The sequence below is a fragment of the Carcharhinus amblyrhynchos genome, chromosome 17 (genome assembly GCF_965287045.1).
Source record: "Carcharhinus amblyrhynchos chromosome 17, sCarAmb.v2.hapA, whole genome shotgun sequence".
In the NCBI taxonomy this organism is placed as follows: Eukaryota; Metazoa; Chordata; class Chondrichthyes; order Carcharhiniformes; family Carcharhinidae; genus Carcharhinus; species Carcharhinus amblyrhynchos.
This window is the reverse complement of record NC_137340.1, coordinates 34,745,527-34,767,678: the sequence shown is the minus strand read 5'-3', so window position 1 is coordinate 34,767,678 and position 22,152 is coordinate 34,745,527. Positions and strand designations below refer to the sequence as shown.

At 42.3% G+C, this 22,152-nt stretch overlaps 1 protein-coding gene across 1 annotated transcript in view; it reads right to left on the bottom strand.

Moving 5' to 3' along the window:
- The window catches only part of LOC145354577 (factor VII-activating protease-like), an 80,112-nt gene that overhangs the window by 25,006 nt on the left and 32,954 nt on the right, over window positions 1–22,152 (bottom strand). The window contains exons 7-9 of the mRNA XM_080206042.1: window positions 16,281–16,299; window positions 6,516–6,584; window positions 832–939 (exon numbers count right to left, since the gene is read on the bottom strand). Of these exons, the coding sequence (XP_080062168.1) occupies window positions 832–939; window positions 6,516–6,584; window positions 16,281–16,299 (196 nt within the window). The remainder of the gene's footprint in view (window positions 1–831; window positions 940–6,515; window positions 6,585–16,280; window positions 16,300–22,152) is intronic.

Sequence of the window (22,152 nt, the reverse complement as noted above, 5' to 3'; positions counted from 1 at the left end):
TGGCTCGCCCATTCTGTCACCAGGAAATCCGCTATGGCAGGGGGATGGGGCGTCACCTTTGGTGGGACCAAAAGATCTGGCTAGCGGGAAACGCTGGAAAATCCCAGCCAACGTCTTGTGGATATTATCATTCTATACAATGTGCATACATATAAGAAACTATTTTGATTTACTTTTTGACATCTTGAATTATTTATTTAATCTTAGTGAATTTCTGGTTTGATGTGAATGCTTCATATGTTTATGATCTGTTTTCAGTGGACACAATGCAAAGAAAGTTGGAGCATGAATATGTTGCAACGTAAGTCAACATCTTTTCCCAAAGGTAGGGAGGTCTAAAACTAGAGGGCATAGGATTAAGGTGAGAGAGAAGAAATACAAAAGAATCAAGTGGAGCAATTTTTTCACTCAGAGGGTGGTGAGTGTCTGGAATGAACTTCCAGAGGCAGTAGTAGATGTGGGTACAATTTTGTCTTTTAACAGGCATTTAGACAGTTACATGGGTAAGTTGGGTATAGAGGGATATGTGCCAAATGCGTGCAATTGAGACTAGCTTAGTGGTAAAAACTGGGCGGCATGGACAAGTTGGGCTGAAGTGTCTGTTTCTATGCTGCAAACCACCATGACTCTCAACCTGTTTAGCTTGGAAGGCATGCAGGTTGCTGAGTTCCCTATCCCAATCCTATTTCTGGCTAAAGTCGGGGGAGGAGCATTGAAAAGGCACAGTGTTCTATACAAGCACTACTCATTAATTCTATGTAACTTGGGAAATATTAACATTTTTAAGGCATTCCATTAGATCAATATTACTGTAAGATATTACATTATTACCTTTTTGACAGTTCCTTCCATTAAATGGGCGGGGACATCGGCAGAGGTAACCTGAAGATACTGTTTCGCACGTTCCCTGATTGCGACAAGGATTGGAAAGGCAAGGATCTAGAAGGATGTAGCTTTAGTTAACATTAGCAGCATAATTGTTATGCAACTTTTATCAGTTGTTAGTAGAATCCCCTTGGTAAAATAAACTACTTCAGTTGGTAAATATTGGTCAATATCACTAAATGGTGGCAGTGTTGTTGGAGAAGAAAATTATTTCACCAGATTTGGATTTAGTAACACTATTCTGCATTTTGTGAGAAAAATGGCTTGCAACTATTTTATATTCTGCATTATTCCCCTGTGGCAATATATATTGAAAGACAATTTCTTCATGTAAATTGGGAAAGCATCCACAAAACTGGGTGTTTTGGCAGCACAGTGGCACAGTGGTTAGCACTGCTCACAGGGCTGGGCAGGCTGGATGCAGGGAAGATGCTTCCCTTGGTTGGGGAATCTAGAACCGGGGACATGGTGTCAGGCCATGGGGTGGACAATTTAGGACTCAGATGAGCAAATCTTTCTTCATCAAAGGATAATGAAACTATGGAATTCTCTACCACAGAAGGCCAAGTCATTGAATATATTCAAGAAAGAGATAGTTTTTTTTTAGATTTTCATGGCAGCAGGGGTATGGAGAGAAAGCGGAAATATGGCATTGAGATAGAGGATCAGCCATGATCACACTGAATGGCAGAGCCGGCATGAAGGGCTGAATGGCCTATTCCTGCTTTAGTTTCTATATGACCACGTGGCAAAAAGATTTGATGACTTAATCAAGCAGGATAGTGCACCATCTCTCCCTTTTGCTCATAAGGTACCTGGGGCAGTAGCATACTTTTGCTATTTAAAATTAGAAGCTATATTACCACCCTTGCACATTACAATCTGCTCGAAGAAAGGATCTTATATCCCATATCAGCAGCTATTTGCATGCATGACCTTAATATCCCCATTCACTTTAACAGGGTGCTGATATGTCAGTATTCCATCATAGCCTGGGAGATAATTACCTCCTTCACAGGTTAGCAGTAGCAGAAGCAACTAGTGTACAATGCTTATAAAAGATATAGATCCAGAAGGAGCACTTCAACTTCAAAGTTTTATCTGTAATAGAAGAAGCCGATGGAGTGCAATGGGAGATGACACGGTCAGGGGCAAAATGTTGGTTCGAAATTAATGACTACAGAACAACGCAATCACTATTGTAATGCTTACCTGTTCTTGACTAGAGCTCTCATTTTCTATAACTCCACCATACTATCAGGGAGACACATTATGAGGATGAGGAGAATGAAAGTTAGACTCCCATGTTTATTGACTATGAGGGTGATGAAGATGAGGAAGAGGAAGGCATTAACACATCCATTCATCTCTCCCTGCAACTGTTCCAAATCCCTTTGCCACAAATCAACCTCTGCCAACTTTTAAATTCAACCCTTTTAAATTCAACCAATCAGCTCAGATATATTAATGTGGATCTGTGTGTGTTTGTGTGTTTGTTTGTGTGTGTGTTTTTGGGTCTTATTGTGTGTTTCTGTGTGTGTGTGTTTCTGTGCATTTTGTCTGATTGTGTGTTTCTGATTCTGTGTTTTGTGTGTGTCATTTCTGTGTGTGTGTATTTGCATATGTGCATTTTTGTGTGTTTGTGTCTGTTTGCATGCATGTGTATCTGTGTGTTTGTTATGTTTGCATGTGTGCTTATGTGTGTGCACGTTTGTGTGAGTATGTGATTGAGTGTCTATTTGCATGTGTGACGTGTGTGTGCATTTGTGTGTTTGAGTGTCTATTTGCATATGTAATGTGTGTGTGTTTGTGTGTGCGCGTTTGTATTCATTTGTATGTTTGAGTGTCTATTTGTGTGTTTGTGTTCAGCACCAAGTAAATTGAGAAAACACCTATGTAACTGGCTGGGTGTTTTGGCAGCACGGTGGCACACTGGTTAGCGCTGCTAACAGGGTTGGATAGATTGGATTTAGGAAAGATGCTTTCCTTGACTGGGCAATCTAGAACCGAGGACATAGTCTCAGGAAACGTGGTGGGGAATTTAGGACTGAGAGATCACTCTCTTGGCCAAGATATGAAAACAAGGCTGGGATTTCCATCTCAGGTAAAATATCCCTTGATGCATGTTGAAGGCGAGGAAGATTGCCTTGTTATGCTTTGCACTCACATTCCAATCAAATAATCTGCTTATTTACCTCAGATTTGTTTGGAGGGCCTCATTGTACTCAGACTGGCTGCCATATTGCACAAGCAGTAACTACACTTCACAAGGTATCCATCCGCTGTGAAGAGCTTTTGAACGTCCTTGGGTCCACGTGAGGCACTACGTAAATGGAAGTCTGTTCTTCCTTTGACAACTGTCATTTTGCAAACTCTCCTTATGTGATCAGTGACCAGCTGCCCAGTAGAATAATATTGGGTTGGAGAAACTTGTCTCTTAGGTTGGCAGGAAATACCAGACCCAGCTTTACAAGAACAAGCTTCAGAAATATAGCCAGTAGCGTTTTCTTTCCTCAATCAGGTTGTAACAATAAGAGTGTGATAACTGTTCCATTATCCTTTTATATAGCACATCAGCCACCTATCTGTTGTGACACTGGCCCTGAGGTTTGCAGTTATATCAGAATAAGAAAGAGAGATATTTAAATTCAGGAAGAAAAGAGGTGTATTTATTTTCTACAGATTTATTATTAGCCTTTGAAATGTGGATGCTAGGATATAGGCTTAAAATTTCATATACAACCCACAAAACAAATGGAGAGGTGCTTGAAACTGCAAGGGTAAAAAGAACTCTTAAAAAGTGCATTCAGAAAAGAAAACATCAGTATTTCAGCCAAAGCTGAAAAGCTACAGAGATCTGCTTTGCAGGGCAAAGTGTAGTGCAATAGAGAGAAGAATCAGTCCAGGCAAAGTTTGATGTTGGACATTAGGGAGCAGTTGAAGACTAGTTACAGTCCATGTCTGGGGATGACACAAAACAGACAAGTGTGACATACTATAATGGCTACCCATGACAGTCGATCTCCTGGTAGGAGGAGCTATGAGCAACATTAAGCAGAATGTAGCAACAAAATGGTGTGGTATTGTAACGTTTCAGGATGAGTAATAAATTAAATTTGACTGGTCCTCCATTTGTAAGTGGGGTAAGGCAGCAGTGGCAAAGGTAGAATGTGTGAAATATAACATATCTTCAATAGTAGGGTGTGTTCAGATGCTCCTTGTTGCAGATACTGAGGAGTCCTTGAATGATGGTTATTGTGATGCTTTCCTTCACAAACCTGCATTTAAAGAAGTGAGGGGCAGCATTGGAAAAATGTCCAAATCCGGGCCGTTTTTGGATGCTGAAGCTTTGCTTTAAGCTCAAATTCTCTTTGAGGCCTTGATGCTTCTCTCAAGCTTTCTGATAGAGTTATGTGCCTCATTGTAGTGGTCTCAATCACCTCTCAACTTTTGATGGGATCATTAACCTTTCTTTGAGTTGTTCAGAGATGACAGAATTCTGAAGAACAAATAATTGTGAAAATCTCCAGCAAATCACACTTTGCTGTGGATGATATCTTGCACGCTGCTTCATTTAATTTGTCCATTCATATAGTTAAAATGCTTCCTATTGAGGGGGTTGAATGTAGAAAATTGTGGATGCCATTTATTATACCTTAGTTCTTGGAATGCCTATAATTCTAAAACTGACTGTCCCATCTTGCTGTGATGCCTGATTGGATAAACACCACAGTTCTATATTAGCCACCTAACAAATGTATCCCTATGGTTGCCCATACCAGACCAATATTCATCTGATAGCCATTGATATAACCAAGTGCATACACAGATAACCAAGTCTGCAGATGCATAGGGCAGAGTATGTGGCAGAGCTCTGTGCATCTTCTTTCAATACATATCTCTTCACTAATGTCCTCATAAGGCCATAAATTAAATTTGATTTGTCCTCCGCTTGAAGGTGGGGTAAACAGAGTAAGACAGCAATGGCAAGAGTAGACTGCATGATACGTTACACCGATTCAGTAGCCATGATGTGGAGATGCCAGCGTTGGACTGCAGTGGGCACAGTAAGAAGTCTCACAACACCAGGTTAAAGTCCAACAGGTTTATTTGGGATTACACTGCTCTTTTATCAGGTGAGTCTAACCTAATGAAGGAGCAGCACTCCAAAAGCTCGTGATTCCAAATAAACCTGTTGGACTTTAACCTGGTGTTGTGAGACTTCTTACTGATTCAGTAATCAGTTTTTGACAGGGGATTTGTTGGTGGTGTGATATCTGCTGACCATAACTTTAAATGCAACCTCATTTTCCTTTTCTCTAACCTGTTCTGTTCCTCCTTCATGATGTTGACAAGGATATGCCTAAAGGATATGCCATTTCTTCTCCCGAGGCACCACTAACTGTTGGTAGGGATGGTCAAATTCTCCCATGGATCTCGTACTCCAATCGTTCAACGCTGAATACAAGGGTGGCATGGTAGCACAGTGGTTAGCACTGCTGCTTCACAGCTCCAGGGACTTGGGTTCGATTCCCGGCTTGGGTCACTATCTGTGTGGAGTTTGCACATTCTCCTCGTGTCTGCGTGGGTTTCCTCCGGGTGCTCTGGTTTCCTCCCACAGCCCAAAGGTGTGCGGGTTAGGTTGGTTGGCCATGCTAAAAATTGCCCCTTAGAGTCGTGAGATGCGCAGGTTAGAGGGTTTAGCGGGTAAATATGTAGGGATATGGGAGTAGGGCCTGGGTGGGATTGTGGTCGGTGCAGACTCGATGGGCCGAATGGCCTCCGTTGGCACTGTAGGGTTTCTATGGCTTCTAAGTAAAAAGCTTCAATTGCATTAACTGAGAGCTAAGTAAAATTGGGCAGTTCAGCACAACAAAGCCACAGGTTCCAATACAATAAATGCTAATGTATTAGTTGTGGAGATGGCAGGTGACTGACAGGAAATACTGAGAAGTTCTGGAAATTTGGGTGCAACAATCCAGGCACAAATATTCAGGAAAAGTTTCCATCTAGTGTGCAGACCATTTTCCTCTGTAGACACGCTGAAAACGAAATGAAGTCTCAGGGCTTCCAAACTGGTGTGGGTTTAAGTTTAAGACCAATATCCTCGACAATCTGACCCAGCGAATAAAATGGGAAACATTGAACAAATCATGTTTACTTTGCATTAAAGCAAAATACTGTGGATGCTGGAAATCTAAAAATGCTGGATAAACTCAGCAGGTCTGGCACCATCTGTGGAGAAAGGGACAGAGTTAACGGTTCAAGTCCTGATGGCTCTTCTACAGATCTTCAGAAGGCTCACACTGGTGCAATCCTACCGGCTGTTCATGCCACACTTCCGGGGTAGCGAGTTCAGAGAATTTGGTAGCCAGCCAAAATCTCCGTTCACTGCGGTGGGATGGGAAAAGTCCAGGTGGCATGGACAGTGATAAGATTCTAGCCAGTGACTCGAAACACTAACCATGTTCGCTTTGCGGTTCTTTTACAAAATCATATAGTTGCTTGCTTTAAATGCAAGTATTTGAATGTATATTCAGTCACATAGAACATGTTGTAATACACCCTTTCTAAACGATGCAAAGCAGCGACAAGCTAATTTAACAAGTTTAAAAACATTGTTCACAAACCATTATTGTCGTAGGAATTTTCGAGCCATGGGGGGTAACTGTCCTCGTCAAATCCTGTAGGATCTTCCCCTAGGATTGGATCACATTTAAATATTATCTTTGCAATATTGCAAGTGCAAAGCAATCAATAATTCACAAAGCAGAGCAAAACTATTTCTACCTTTAACTCTGAAAAGTTAACTCTTAGGATCCTACATTGCAGAAGGATGCCATTCGGCCCATCACTTCTACGCCGAGCATAATCCCACCCAGGGCGTATCCCCACGAGTCCATGCATTTACCCTAGTTCGTACCCCTGATAGTAAGTGGCAATTTAGCATGGCCAACCCACCTAACTTGGCACAATCAGCTCCATAGATCTATTTATATTAGTGATTCTGGGAATATTTTATAAGGATTAGTTGTCATTCTATGAAGACATTGGATTATGCATGTTGATAGCACGCAGGGACGTTTCATTGTTGAGGTCTAGTTATAGCATTGACTTTGGTCTTGCATTTATTTGAAGGCATTAAAAGAATGCAGAACTCTACTTTTGCTCATTTCACCATTTGGTGAATCATTTCCAGTATTTGAATTTCACGTCTCTACAGTACTTTTCTCGCGAAAGTGATTCCCGTCAGTTTTACAGATTCACACATGCCAGAAATCAACTGGTAGTTTGGCCAAAATCACCTCGGCAGTCAGGGCTATTAGACCAGTCAACCAGAGAAACCACAGCTGTGTCTAATCCCATCATCATTTGACATTCACATACATAGAACTTCCAACAAAAAAAAGACTCCTTCATGTTCAGTGGTTGAATTATTTTTTTTTCCCTTTCCCATAGCCCAAGGACATTGGGACAATTATTTCAATTTTACTATTTACCCAGCTGAGATTAGCTAACTCAACACAGGCTGAGGATTAGACCAAGGTTCATTACTTCTCTGTAACAATTTTTTTATTAGGAGAAACCCCTACAGCCTGATAAGCAGATACTTAGCTGATTTAATATTTGCATTTTGTTTCTAGATAGGCTTAAACTGAACTGTTAGCTCAGTGACACAAACTGAGCAATTTCAGACTGATTTACTTGTATTTTTTTTATCAAATGCTGTGGTGTTGAAGATAACTTTCCCTTAAATAGAAATTATATAAGACTTAAACATTGCAATATGTTCCTGCCACCACCACCCCCAGCCCAGGAATCTGTATGCAGTTCTATTTTCATAAACATTCCCAAATTTCATGTAAATCGGTGCAGCTAGCGAGAGTGCCAGAAACAAAGATGTGTGGGTTAGATGGATTGGCCATGCTAAATTGTCCCTTAGGGGGACTAGCTAGGGTAAATGCACAGGGTTACGGGCCCAGAGCCTGAGTGGATTGTTATCAGTGCGGACTCAATGGGCTGAATGGCCTCCTTCTGCACTGTAGTCATTTTATGTTTCATGTTCATATTTTAAAGATTTCACTCTAAAATAAGAAAAATAATACTTGGTGGACTAATCTCTAATGAACTAATAGGGAACATCAAATCCTTGCTGGTTCAGAGCTTGGTGTCCATTGGCACTCTGACGGTCACAGTGATGGGGAACAGTTATCGTGGGAGAAATTTTCACAGACTGAAATGGGTTTGAAGCTGAGATGGGAGTAAATTGAGATATCCTGGCAATCGGTCAGTAGTCCAATGAATTCCTGTCTCCATGCAATCTGCCGGAGGCAGGTCATCACTGGTAGTATCCACAGACATGACATTGGCTGCATGCCCAGAAGTGCTCCCAACTAGGAGTATTAACCCACCCAGCAGTGACTACAAGCCTGGCACTGAATACAAACCTGGCAGTGAATACAAGCCTGGCAGTGACTACACGCTTGGCAGCAGCTACCAGAAGGAGCCTGCTGACCCTCTTTGTCCAAACATCCCAGATCAAACCCACCAATTTGCTGTCTCCAGAAAGATCTCTGGAAAGTAAGTGTGGGGTCGTGACCTATAAAAGGTATTGGACAACCGTTCTATTTAAAGAGCAATAATCATGCCTGGCATTGATGTGTTCTTTCTCAATATCCAACATCATAAGATCGTAGATATAAGAACAGAAGTAGACCATTCAGTCCATCGAGTTTGTTCTGCAACTCAGTGAGATCATGACAGATCTGATATGATAACCTTCAACTCCACTTTCCCGCCTTATCATCATGAGCAGTGATTCCCTTACTGATTAAAAATCTGTCAACATGAGCATAAAGTCATTGCAATGGAATCCCTACAGTGCAGGAGTTTGGTCCATTGAGTCTGCACTGGCCACAATTCCACCTAGGCCCTCCCTCTGTGACCTCACGTATTTACTCTTCCAATTCCCCGATATGAAGGGGCAATTTAGCATAGCCAATCCATCTAACCTGCGCAACTTTGAACTGTGGGAAGAAACTGGAGCACCCGGAGGGAACCCACACAGACATGGTGAGAATGTGCAGTCTCCACACAGACAGTCAACCGAGGCTGGAACTGAACCTGGGACCCTGGCACTGTGACACAGCAATGCTGACCACTGTATCACCATTCCGTCCCAATAGGTAAGACGCTCCAAATCAATCAAACGAGAATTGTATAGATTCAGACTGGAATTCCCCTTCCTGCCTACCACGGGAATTGTAGCGGGTGGGGGGGACACACCTCCACACTGCCCAGTTTTTATCACTAAGCTACTCCCAATTGCCCGCATTTGACCCATATCCCTCTATACCCATTTTACCCATGTAACTGTCTAAACGCTTTTTAAAAAACAAAATTATACCTTCCTCTACTGGCAGCTCGTTCCAAACACTCATCACCCTCTGCGTGAAAAAATTGCACCTCTGGACCCTTTTGTATCTCTCCCCTCTCATCTTAATACTATGCCCTCTAGTTTTAGACTCCCCCACATTTGGGAAAGGATATTGACCATCTAGCTGATCTGTGCCCCTCATTATTTTATAGACCTCTATAAGATCACCCCTAAGCCTCCAGGGAAACAAGCCACAGTCTATCCAGCCACTCCTTACAACTCAAATCATCAAGTCTCAGTAGCATCCTAGTAAATATTTCCTGCATTCTTTCTAGTTTAATAATACTCTTCCTATAATAGGGTGATCAGAACTGTACACGGTATTCCAAGTGTGACCTTACCGATGTCTTGTACAACTTCAACAAGATGTCTCAACTCCTAGATTCAGTGTTCTGGCCAATGAAATCAAGCATGCTGAACGCCTTCTTCACCACCCTGTCTACCTATGACTCCACTTTCAAGGAGCTATGAACCTGTATTTGTAGTTAGCATCCGGCTGTTGGTGTGAAATCTTCTAGAAGGTCTTAGCCACCAGCTGGAGAATTAGTGAACCTTTGGCATCAGCTTGCTTAGGGCAGGTACAGGTCTGTACCAACCGGGAACTTTGCAGGACAGTGGCTGGGTGTCAAAGATCCCCAGGGCAGAAGCCCTTATGTCCGAGAGTAGCTGGACGATCATAGCCTGCAGCTGCATTGCTGCTGGTGTGACAACCAATCACCTGAGGCCTTGATGCCAGGGTGAGATGATTAGTGGTGAGAAAGAGGTTTTGGGGAGGGTAGAGGATCAATAGAAAAAGCAAGGGTGTGGCTCTCATTGTGCCCCTCCACTTCCTGATATAGGCTTCCTTGGTAAAATTTTGAGCACTTTCGAAAAAGTTTGCCGTCAAACACACCAGGAGTTGCTTATCATGCACCTTGTAAGGCGAGTTCCCCACCTGCTGCTTGTCGAATATCAGTGGCAGTATTATTATAATGCCCCTGAATGGTCATTAATGAGACCATCCTGTCTGATTAAATGCCCCCCACTATCAAACTCACCATGGGGGAGCACACAAGATTCTACAGCTTTGCTACACACACCCTAATGATTCATCACATGGTGATCCATCCCCTAGCCTAACATGCAAATGTGTGGTGAGGCAGTGTTCGCAAAGGTGTGATCAAGTGCCACTTCATCAACAGGATGACAAGCCTCCTCTTCCTCATGTTATGGGAGATATGTGCATATGGAATGAGAGGGACAATGGTTAAACTTCAGAGCTGCCATACCATGGTTACAAGAGTTGGTCAAAATCTAAAAATTCTGCAGTACGTAACTCATCTCCTGACTCCCCAAAACCTGTCCACCATTTACAAGGCACAAGTCAGATGTGATGATTTGATTTGATTTATTATTGTCACATGTACTAACATACAGTGAAAAATATTGTTTCTTGCACTATACAGACAAAGCACACCGTTCATAGAGAAGGAAATGAGAGAGAGGGCAAAATGTAATATTACAGTCACAGCTAGGGTGTCGAGAAAGATCAACTTAATGAAGGTAAGTCCATTCAAAAGTCTGATGGCAGCAGGGAAGAAGCTGTTTTTGAGCTGGTTGGCACGTGACCTCAGATGTTTGTATCTTTCTCCCGACGAAAGATGGTGGAAGAGAGAATATTCGGGGTGCATGGGGTCCTTAATTATGCTGAGGCAGCGGGAAGTGTAGACAGAGTCAATGGATGGGAGGCTGGTTTGCGTGATGGATTGGGCTACATTCATGACCTTTTGTAGTTTCTTGCAGTCTTGTGCAGAGCAGAAGCCATACCAAGCTGGGATACAACCAGAAAGAATGTTTTCTATGGTGCATCTGTAAAAGTCAGTGAGAGTCATAGCCGACATGCCAAATTTCCTTAGTCTTCTGAGAAAGTCAAGGTGTTGCTGAGCTTTCGATGTATGATGGATTGCTTTCCATGTGCCTGGTTCAGTGCAGCTCCAACACTCAAGAAATTTGACACCATTCAGAACAGAGCAGCCTGCTTGACTGGCATCCCTTCCACAAACATTCATTCCTCCAGTATCAACATCGTGTGTACCATCTACAAGATGCACCGCAGGAATTCATCAAGTGTCCTTAGTCAGCATCTTCCAAACTCACCACCTCTAAGATCCAGAAGGACAAGAGCGGCGGACACATGGGAAAGCCACCACCTCCAAGTTCTCCTCTAAGAAACACATCACCCTGATTTCGAACTATATCACCATTCCTTCACAATAGCTGGGTGAAAATCCTGGAATCTTCTCCCTGCCGCACTGCGGGTGGCGGGTGTACCTACACCTCAGGGACTGCAGGAGTAGAAGAAGACAGCTCACCACCACCTTCTGAAGGGTAATTAAGAATGGGCAATGAATGTTGACCTAGTCAGCGACACCCACATCCCATGAACAAATAACAAGTGAATAAATAAAGAGCAGGGAGAGGGAGGTGCCTGGTGAAAACATCGGCAGTTTGCCATGCTGAGATTGGAGGAAACAAGAGGATAAGGTGGGAAGAAACAGAGTGACATTGCCTCCAGCATTGCAATTCCGCACAGCCACTAATCTGCTGTTGCTCACAACGCAGGGAGAATATGTACCGGCAGGCTTGATTTCCTCTGGCAGTGTACTGTCTGGAGTTGTGGGCAGCCTTTCATAGAATCATAGAATCCTACAGTGCAGAAGGAGGCCACTTGGCCCATTGAGTCTGCACCGACCGCAATCCCATCCAGGCCCTACCCGAATAACCCCCTGCATTTACCCTAGCTAGTCTCCCTGACACTAAGGGGCAATTTAGCACAGCCTATCCACCTGAACTGCACACCTTTGGACTTCTTGCAAGCCAGAAAGGAATGCTTTATTCACAGACCTGTGAGATGTTTAGATAATGTGCATGGAGGAATAGCTAAAGTTCTGCATGACTAATGTGCATGGAGGAATAGCTAAAGTACATAACATATAATGATTATTATAAGGTATGCAAATTGAGAATCGCAGTAGTGGTGAATGGATGAATCTTAACAGGTGGAAGGAAGAGTGGTTGCAGACTAGTGAAGGGAAGTAGCTGAGGGCAGAGCTGTGAGTAGTGTTGTAGGTGAGGCGAGCAGAGGGTGAGAGAGCAGTATTTTTACCTGAATTACTGTGGGGAAGTCACCGAACTTCTTTCTGCACTGTAGTCATTTCCTGAGAGCTAATCTCATGCCGTTGACTTCCCCAGGGATACCTGCCCATTGGTAGAAGAAGTGTTGACTGGAGGGCTTTCTGTGATCTGGTCCATTGCCTGCACTAGGGAGTCTAAGGCAGAAGGAGAACACTATTGTGCTCTGTCAGAACTTTTTTCTCAATAAATAAAACTCCCTCTGTTGCTTGCACTGCTCCTTTAAGAGGTGCCTTCCACCATTAAATAGCATTAGACATGCCCAGTTTCCTGTCCCCCAAGTAAGTGTACAGTTATGAATAGCTTGAGTTGTGCTGGCAATAGACTTCACATCAGCAGGAAGCAGCAAGCTTCCATTGTGTTTGGGACAACAGTAACAGGCCGAGGGCATTGAACACAGCAGCCCCAGTGCACTCATTCCCGGGCATGATCAAATTCCTAAGCTGCTCTCATTACAGGAAACTCTAGTCAGGGTGTGACTGAAGCACAGTAGGGTGGCATTCAACGTGAAGTCCACTTTGTCTGGAGCTGCTGGAAATTATTTGAGGGCAGCTGAAGGAATTTATCAACTGTTTGGGAGAAAGGGCTTGATAGCCTGTCTGCTGTTCCCCTCTGAATGTAACCCAATCCCTTATTCCTTTCTTCAACATTCTCTTCTTACAAAACCTCCTAACCTAATTCCATGGCTTGTGTTATTAGTTAAACTCAACATAGTCCTATCATTAAATAATTGAATCCATACAACGAGCTTGAATTTATTGTTGAAATGAGTCATACTAATTGAAATGTAATGTCTGCAGCTTAAAACAGGCTGACTAATGCGCTGTGCATATAATCATTGTGAATTACCCATTGAAGTGTATTTGTGTATCATGTTGCACCAACCTTTTGTATTTCCAGTTTTTGTCATTCCTCATAACTAGGAATTTCCACACACAAATGAAGAAATACTTTTCCTAATCTTGCTTGGTAGAGTCGGCTTCTCTCAGCAATAGATTGGAATTGTGGATTTGTCCCCATAACCAAAATAAAGTGTGGGTAACATATGCACCTACTTATCAATAGCCTGCTTGCTGATGCTTAGTTTGGGCCTACCACAACCACCTGATTCAGACATGGAGACCTGCCCTGTACCTTTTACTGTCAAAGGGGACAAGAGCAGCAATGCTGTGGGAACACCATTACCTCCTCTCCAAGTCACACAATCCTGATAATCATGATTGAGTCAAGATCTTGGAATTCCCTGTCTAATAGCTTTGTGGGAGTATCATCATCATCGTCATCATAAGGAATGCATCAGTTGAAGGGAAGATCCTAGCAATACCTCCCCAGGGCAACTGAGGATAAAGAATAAAAAAGGTCTGAACAGAATCACCCAAAATCGCAAGAATTTATTTTTAAATATTGGCATACGTGAGGCTGTTGATGTATTACTTGTGCAAACTGAGAAACATTATGGTTGGCACTAACAGTATGGTTTATTGTAATACGGTCTTCAGAACATCTGGGCTGGCAGTATTGACCAAGAATCAGAGTATTATTCACCTATGTTGAAACTGTGCCATTAGCCAAAGACTTCCTGCCAGTTACTTCCTACTGGCCAAACAGAACTGTATATTGGGAAATCAGGTATTATAAAATGAAAGAAAACATTTTCACGTCAATGGTACAATGAGTATGATTGACCAGCTAGCAAGTTTGCATTAAAAGATACAGTTTTGACTGTGACAGTGGAACATGATAGCCTTGCCATGTTAAAATAAAACACTTCCTGGGAGGAAGGTACAGGAAAGAGGTGATGGTGGAGAATTTAAGAAAGAACTGCAAGATTGCTGAGAACAATTTTGGCTTCAGTACCTCACCATTAAATATAGAAAAAACAGGAATGAAGGTCGGTTCCCCCAACTTGTCACATATACTCAAAATGCCCATATAAATGTAAACCTGATGCAGTATTGTGCGGGAACTTATTGACTCTGCTGCTAATGAGGCAGTAAACTCACAGCCTCTTAAAAGATAGGTACCTTTTTAGAAGTGTTAGAGTTATGACGTTTATACGATTGTTATGTTTTGGGACTGTGGCTTTAATTTAAGTAAAGGGAAGGAGATCACGTGAACTGTCTGAAGCCTGTCTGGTAACAAGCCTGGGTGGTTTGATCATTAGAGGCTAAAGAAGACCTGATGCGTTTCACTGTGAATAAGGTCCAAGGTGCTTACACTTGGAGTCAATGGCAGCAGCCTGTGTGCTAACACTGGATAGACTTTAAAGGCAGGATTCTCTAGCCTTTCCCACTATCGGATCAGAAGGCCAGTGGTGAACCACCTCTGCTGCTGGAAAACCTGCCATGGTGGGGGTTGGGGAGTCAGAAAGGAGTGCGCTATTGGATCCCTAGCCTAAATCTCCAGCGAAGTATGGAGAATGTTAGTTGTGTACAGGTGTTTATTTTTATTAGTGCCACAAGTAGGCTTATATGAACACTGCAATGAAGTTACTGTGAAAATCCCCTAGTCGCCACACTCCAGCACCTGTTCGGGTACGCTGAGGGAGAATTTAGCATGGCCAATGCACCTAACCAGCACGTCTTTCAGACTGTGGGAGGAATCTGGAGCACCCAGAGGAAACCCACCCATGCTTGGGGAGAACATGCAGACTCTGCACAGACAGTGACCCAAGGCCAGGTATTGAACCCAGATCCCTGGCACTGTGAGGCAGTAGTGCTAACCGCTGTGCCACTGCCCGTGTTTTAAAGTGTTGATTTACGTCCAGAATAAAAGAGGGTTGGGCTTCAAGGATAGCTACTAAGCATTTCCAACAGGCCCCAATTTTTAAAAAGAAATACAAGCCTCCAGTTTAATAGCCAAAAGGAAAACTTGACAAGATTAGATGATTTAAGACTTTTACTGTAACAGAAGATTAAAACACTTTTGACTAAACACTATTTTTCTCAGCAACTTTTACTTTAAAACACCAAACAACACATTCTCCTTTTCCTTTTTGCACAACTGGAAATATACTTCACAGATACAGAGATGGACCTGAAAAGGGAAGGATCTAAGGTAACCCTGAAAACTCACAGGCAGAGTTAATCTGACAGGATTTGGGAAAGGGAAAGTAGCAAAAGGCAGCAAAAAGCTGTTGTCACTATACAAGTATCTGGTTGGGAGCTTATGTTTGGATTGAAAATTCATGAGGAATTAAAACAAAATTGGAAAATGTGTCAAAGTTGTGCTAGAGGAAGAATTTTCTGAGGGGAAAAAAATCTCACAATGAAAGACAATTCTGAGATTAAAAGCCTGAGTTTGAAAAAAAATGTATGTTTCCAGTTGTGCAAAAAGGAAAAGGACAATGTTTTGTTTGGTGTCTTAAAATGTAAAACACTAAAAATAGTGTTTCATTAAAAGTGTTTTTAATCTTCTGTTACAGTGAAAGTCTTAAATCTTCACGATTTGTTTGAAAGGAATGTTTTCCTTTCAACTATTAAACTGGAAGTTTGAATTTCTTTTTAAAAATTTTTAGTCTCTATGGAGATTTTATCAAAATATTCAACTTCAGACCAGTTTTACATCTACTCAGTGAGATATTATTAAATTATGGCAAAGATTTCTGCATATGTGTATGTTGTGTTACTATTTCTCAACTCACTGCAAGTATTGTCCAAACAATGAACATTATTCAATTTAATTAGAGAATTTTATGAACTGCTCAACCGATTGTCAGTTCTTAATCAGACAGAATTTTAACGCTGATTATTATGCTGCGTATGTGGTAGTTTAAAAAGACACCTACCGTTGTCGCTGTAGACTTTCTGTAGAGAAAAATAAAATAAAGTTACATGTGAGTCCATTGCAATTGTACAAAAGGGCATTCATGACTTTAAAAAACACATTTGGAAAACTTTCAAATGAGTCAAGTCTCTGGAACATTCCACTGAGAAAACTCTGCTCTTTAAGATAGTTTCCTGCTCCAAGCTAAATTATATTAACCGCAGTATAAATGACAGCAGTGTAGATCTCTCCATTTACAATTTAAATGTCTTCCCAGTGAAATGGAATTGTTGATGTAATGACATGGTGACATCATTGTGTCAACAATTACACCGTTACGTTTGTTTATCCTTAGGTTGAAGTGCTTGTAAACAAAGCCTCAGCACTGGCAATGTCCCTTTAAGGCAAAACACATATTAATTAAAAGTGAAATTAATTTCTTGTCGTTACTTTTATGTACACTGAATAATGACTGTGACCTTTTCTCAGCTGGTTCTGGTAAAGCTTGCCCCCACGACATCACTTTTATGACTTCAAATAAAAACAATATAATAGGGAAAAGATTCGATGCAGGGACTATAAAAACAGCATGACATCATTTACCTCGAACTCATAGCAAGTAAACGATACCTTGTAATGCGGAGGCCTATGAAAGGAACGGGGAGTTTACTGAGTAGAGAAATCATGAGAAAATGGCCGGGGAAAGTACGCAATAGTGAAGTGGCGAGGAAAAAAAATAGCAACATATTGGAAAGGATGCTTCATCAATGGCTTTGCAGTGAATGAATAACTTACAATTTACAACATGCACAAGGTCGAACTATACCACAGAAACCGGTGCATTTATGCGTAATCATTTTAGTCGCGGTGTTGTGTATTCATTAAACAAGTTGCTGAAGCTACGGCTTTTTGGCTCTACAGTAATCGAAAAACTAAAGCGGTTATACATTTCAAAGTTGTGCATAATTCGCTTACTTACAGAGTACGACAGGACCACCAGCCAGATGAAAAAGCACCTGGTAGTTGAACAAGCTATTGCTTTTGGCATATTTCAAAGATTTGGAAGCTCTTTGCTTCACTCTGGACATTTGACTTTCTGCTATTTATATTACAACACACCGACACAGGACCGGGGTCATATGAACACGCTAGAAGTTATTAACCAGTCTTCAAACATAGATAATTTAAAGAGGCAAAAACTTTTGACATTGATAAAAATGGCAAAAAGGCCTTTTAAAAAAGCTGTACAGTAGAACGTATAATGCAATGGCTAAACAATGATCTCTTTAGATGAGCTACCTCCCAATCTTCATCCTATTTGGAAATGCGTATTGAGGAATTGTTGCTTGATCATTGCCAAGGATATATGTAAAAAGACTTGTCCATCTCCTTAAATTGGCATGACATGATTTTAGTTTGTAGAGTAAGGCCAGAATTCTCCAGCCGTTCACATCCCGCTGCCGCTGCCAGAGAGAATGGAGAATTTGGCACTCAACAAAATCACCGCTCACTGCAGCAAAACTGGAGAATTCCACTGATGTAATTGGCCTGAGAAACCTGCCATAAGTGATTTATTGATTTTTTTTGACTTTGCTTCATTTTTCTTCCATTATCTTTCCATTACTGGGACTCACCTGATGAAGGAACAGCACTCCAAAAGCTCATGCTACCAAATAAACCTATTGGACTTTAACCTGGTGTTGAGAGACTACTTACTATGCCCACCTCGGCATCTCCACATCATTATCTTCCTGCAGTGATTACATCAACTCATATATAATACCATGGCTAAGAGTGACTCACCAGTACCTCTTCCAATTATCTACTCCACAGGATCATTGTAAGGCTGGGTTATGATGTAAAATGAGCCATATTAAATTGGTTATCTGTTGTGCTCCCTGGCTGAGCGTTAAGATTACCCCTTTAGCTGTGTTGTAGAGTCATAGTTGTAGCAGGGCAATCTTGAGCCCATGCTCTCCATCCATGGGAATGGTGTTGGGGGCTCAAGGTACAGCGAAACTCAGAAGTTGGGAATCTCATCAGTGAGATTGCAATATCTGATTTTCACCACCCATCACTGATGATGTAATCAGGTTCAGGCTCACAACAGACGTGAGCCTGATTTTAGTACATCTAAATACACTTAAGTATTATTGACCACCCCCCTCGCCACATGTTGACCCCCCTCGTATTTTCAAAACTTGCCGATGTGCCATCACTTTCGTGCGGTTTACAACAAGTTCACCCAGACGTGAACCTGTTGTGGAGGTCCACCCTGACAGCGTACAGTGAGTATAGTGCCCAGGGGAGAGGGACATGGCCAGGCAGTGGCCTTGCAATACCCCCTGGCACTTCTCCCTGACACAGGTTGACACTTCAGGTTGGCATGCTGTCAACCTGTGCCAGGGTGCAGTGCCAGGGGCAGACCCTAGTGGAAGCCCTGACGCTTTGTGGGAATCATTCATTTGTGGTGGTGGCGGGGAGCAGACATGGGAGCTGTGATGCCAGTGATAGCTGTTTGGACGGGTTGTTGGGGGGAAGGGGTGTGATACCAGCATTTTTCATTGGGAAGGGCGGGTGGCGTGACATTGACTATTGCATGGGGGGTGCTAGCTTTTTGGGGAGTGGAATCCTGAGACCTCTGTGGTGGAGTGGGAGTATGTTAATTTTTCCTCTGATTGGGGCATCCTTTAAAAATGGAGTCCCAATCTCAGTGCCACTGGGCTTTGCTGCCAAGTTTAAGCACTGTCCCTCGACATGGCGGCATGAAGCATGCCCACCCCTTTCTTTGTGATTAAGTGTCATATGATCAGGAGAGAAACACACCAGATTTCAGAAAGACCCTGACACTTTTCAATTTTTTGGTAAGATTTTGCCCATTGAGTTTTATAAGAGGCCCTTTAGTCCATCCTGTCTGTGCTGGCTTTCAAATACCAATCTAGTCTAATCCCATTTTCCACCACTTGGTCCGTAACCTTGTATGCTATCTTCTCATGTGAATGCATCTCAAATGTTGTGAGGTCCCTGCCTCTGCCACCCTTTCATGCAGTGAACTCGATTCCCAACGCCCTCTGGATAAAAAAGATTTTTCTTGGTTTTTCTTCAAATCCCTTCTATATCTCTGACTCCTTATCTTAAATGTATGTCCCTGTTTATTGTTCCAGGGCTGAGTGCAGGGCCAGGGAAATGGCGCCTGCTGTGCACCTGTTGAGGCAGTGGGCAAACTGTAGTGGATCCAGATAATCTGAGAGGTTGGAATTGATTTGTGTCATGACTAATCTTTCAAAGCACTTCATAATGATGGACGATAGAGCCACCAGCCGATCGCTTGGTTTTTCTTAAGTACCGGGATGATGGTTGTCTTCTTGAAGCAGGTAGGGACCTCAGATTGTTGTAATCTCCACCAGTTGATCGACGCAGGATCTGAGTGCATGCCTGGATACCCCATCCGGGCCAGTTGCTTTCAGTGGATTGACCTTTAAGAAAGCTGCTCTGATATCTACAATGGTGGCCCCAGATACAGGATCCAACTATCCACCTTTCTTACTTTCCCAGAGTCAAATCAAATCAAATGGGCTTGATTGTCCTGGATATCGTTGAGCTTCTTGAATGTTTTTCCAGTTTTACTCATCTCAACAAGTGAAGGATACCCATAGCACCCCAGATTTGTGAAATGAATTTCCCAATGTGAATCCCTCTATTCCTCTGTACTGAAGAGGTCGAGATAGAGGATGACTGAATAGAACAGACTGCGTAGCAATACCTTAGAGAGAGGCATCATGGATATTTTTTGATTTATTATTGTCACATGTATTATACAGTGAGAAGTATTGTTTTCTGTGCACTATACACACAAAACATACTGTTCATAGAGAAGTAAAGGAGACAGTGCAAAATGTAGTGTTACAGTCATGGCTACGGTGCAAAGATCAATATGAGATAAATCCATCAAAAGTCTAATGGCAGCAGGGCAGAAACTGTTCTTGAGTCAGTTGGTACGTGACCTCTGACATTTGTATCTTTCTCCTGATGGAAGAAGATAGAAGAGAGAACATCTTGTTGCGTGGGGTCCTTGATTATGCTGGCTGCTTTTCTGAGGCAGCAGGAAGTGTAGACATGGTCAATGGATGGGATCTGGTTTACTTGATGGATTGGGCTTCATTCACAACCCTTTGTAATTTCTTGTGGTCTTGGGCAGAGCAGGAGCCATACCAAGCTGTGATACAACCAGATAGGATGCTTTCTATGATGCATCTGTAAAGGTTGGTGACACTAACATATGTGATCAGGTGGCTGACATTGCACACTAGGCTGTTGAGTGAAAGTTAAAGTAGTGGGCATGTCAAATTTCCTTAACATCCTGAGAAAGTAGAGACGTTGGTGTGCTTTTTAAACTATAACATCGGTGTGGAGAGACCAGGATTTGTTGGTCGTGACCTGGACACCTAAAAGCTTGAAGCTCTTGACCATTTTCACTTTATTCCCCTTGATGTAGACAGGGGCATGTTCTCCGCTATGCTTCCTGAAGTCAATGACTATTTCCTTAGTTCTACTGACATTGAGGGAGATATTATTGTCGTCGCACCAGTTCACCATGTTCTCTATCTCTTTCCTGTACTCTGTCTCATCATTGATTTTCCTACATGTCAATCTCCAGGTCATGGAGATTACAGGCTTTTTCTTGGATTTCTGTGACTGTCTTTGCCTCGAGAGATTGCACTTTCCTCTTCAGAGGCAATTAGGAAGTTGTCAGCTTCATTCTGAAGACCCGCAGCACATTTCTAGCTTTTGTCTGTAGCATTGGAAGTGACCATTGCATTGAAATGTTTATGCCACTGGATTCTGCCAGGAAGTTTTGACTGATCTTTATCACATTATCAGACAGCAGTCCATACAAAGATGGTCATTAATGATTTATTCAGGCAGTCTTTGCAGCTGGAGACAAAGAGAGAAAATAGTTATTCTATAGCTGCTACAAGTGCAAGGAACATTCGATAGATTAGATGTGACTTTGAATGTTCCCCGTAATGACCCCCACTCAATTTAATTAATAGGAATGGCTTTCACTCAACAGCCTAGTGTGCAATGTCAGCCACCTGATCACACATGTTAACGTCTCTGATCCAGGAAGCTGCCATGATTCGTTTTATTGTGATAATCTCACCACACCAGCCATGGTGACACAGAATCATGTATCAAGATGATTGTTTAGTGATCAGAGATATTTCCTGCAGCCATGACTTCTGCTTCAAGTCGCAAGGAGAAGAGCAAATATAATGAGGCCCCCGGGATTGCCAGCATTCTAATAGAGCAGACCAGAGGCATTTTGAAGTCTCGTTTTAGGTGCCGTCCAGTCTAGCAGTCTCTATAGATTGCTGCATCCTACATGACACGATGCAAAAGAGGCACAACTTCCTAAAGCTGAAGGGAACAATGGCAATAATGAAGAAATCTCTTCATTACCACACAGAGAGGAAGAGGGTCCACAGGAAGGGTAGGAGGCTGAGCCAGAGAGCCAGCAGCCTGCAGCCAGAGAAAGAAAGCCGTGCCTGATTCCCGAGAGCTTTCAGTAAATAAAATCTGTGAAACAAAATTAAATTTCTCCCTGCACATCCCGCCAACCCAACTTCCACAAAGAGACAGAGCTATTTTCCCAAAGGCTTCTGTACTCAGGAGTCACAATCTCACATGTTACCATTTCAAGCTCACTACAGAAACGTCTATTTGAAATCTATTCGACCAAACAATTTTCACTTCCCAAAACAAAAGTTAATAAAAGCTTTTCAATCACTTCACACCATTATCGTTTTAGTACTGTGTTAATCTTCTGTGCCAATTATCTTACCTGTTTGACAATATCATCTCACACTTCCCCAAGTTGCTTCCTGCCTGAT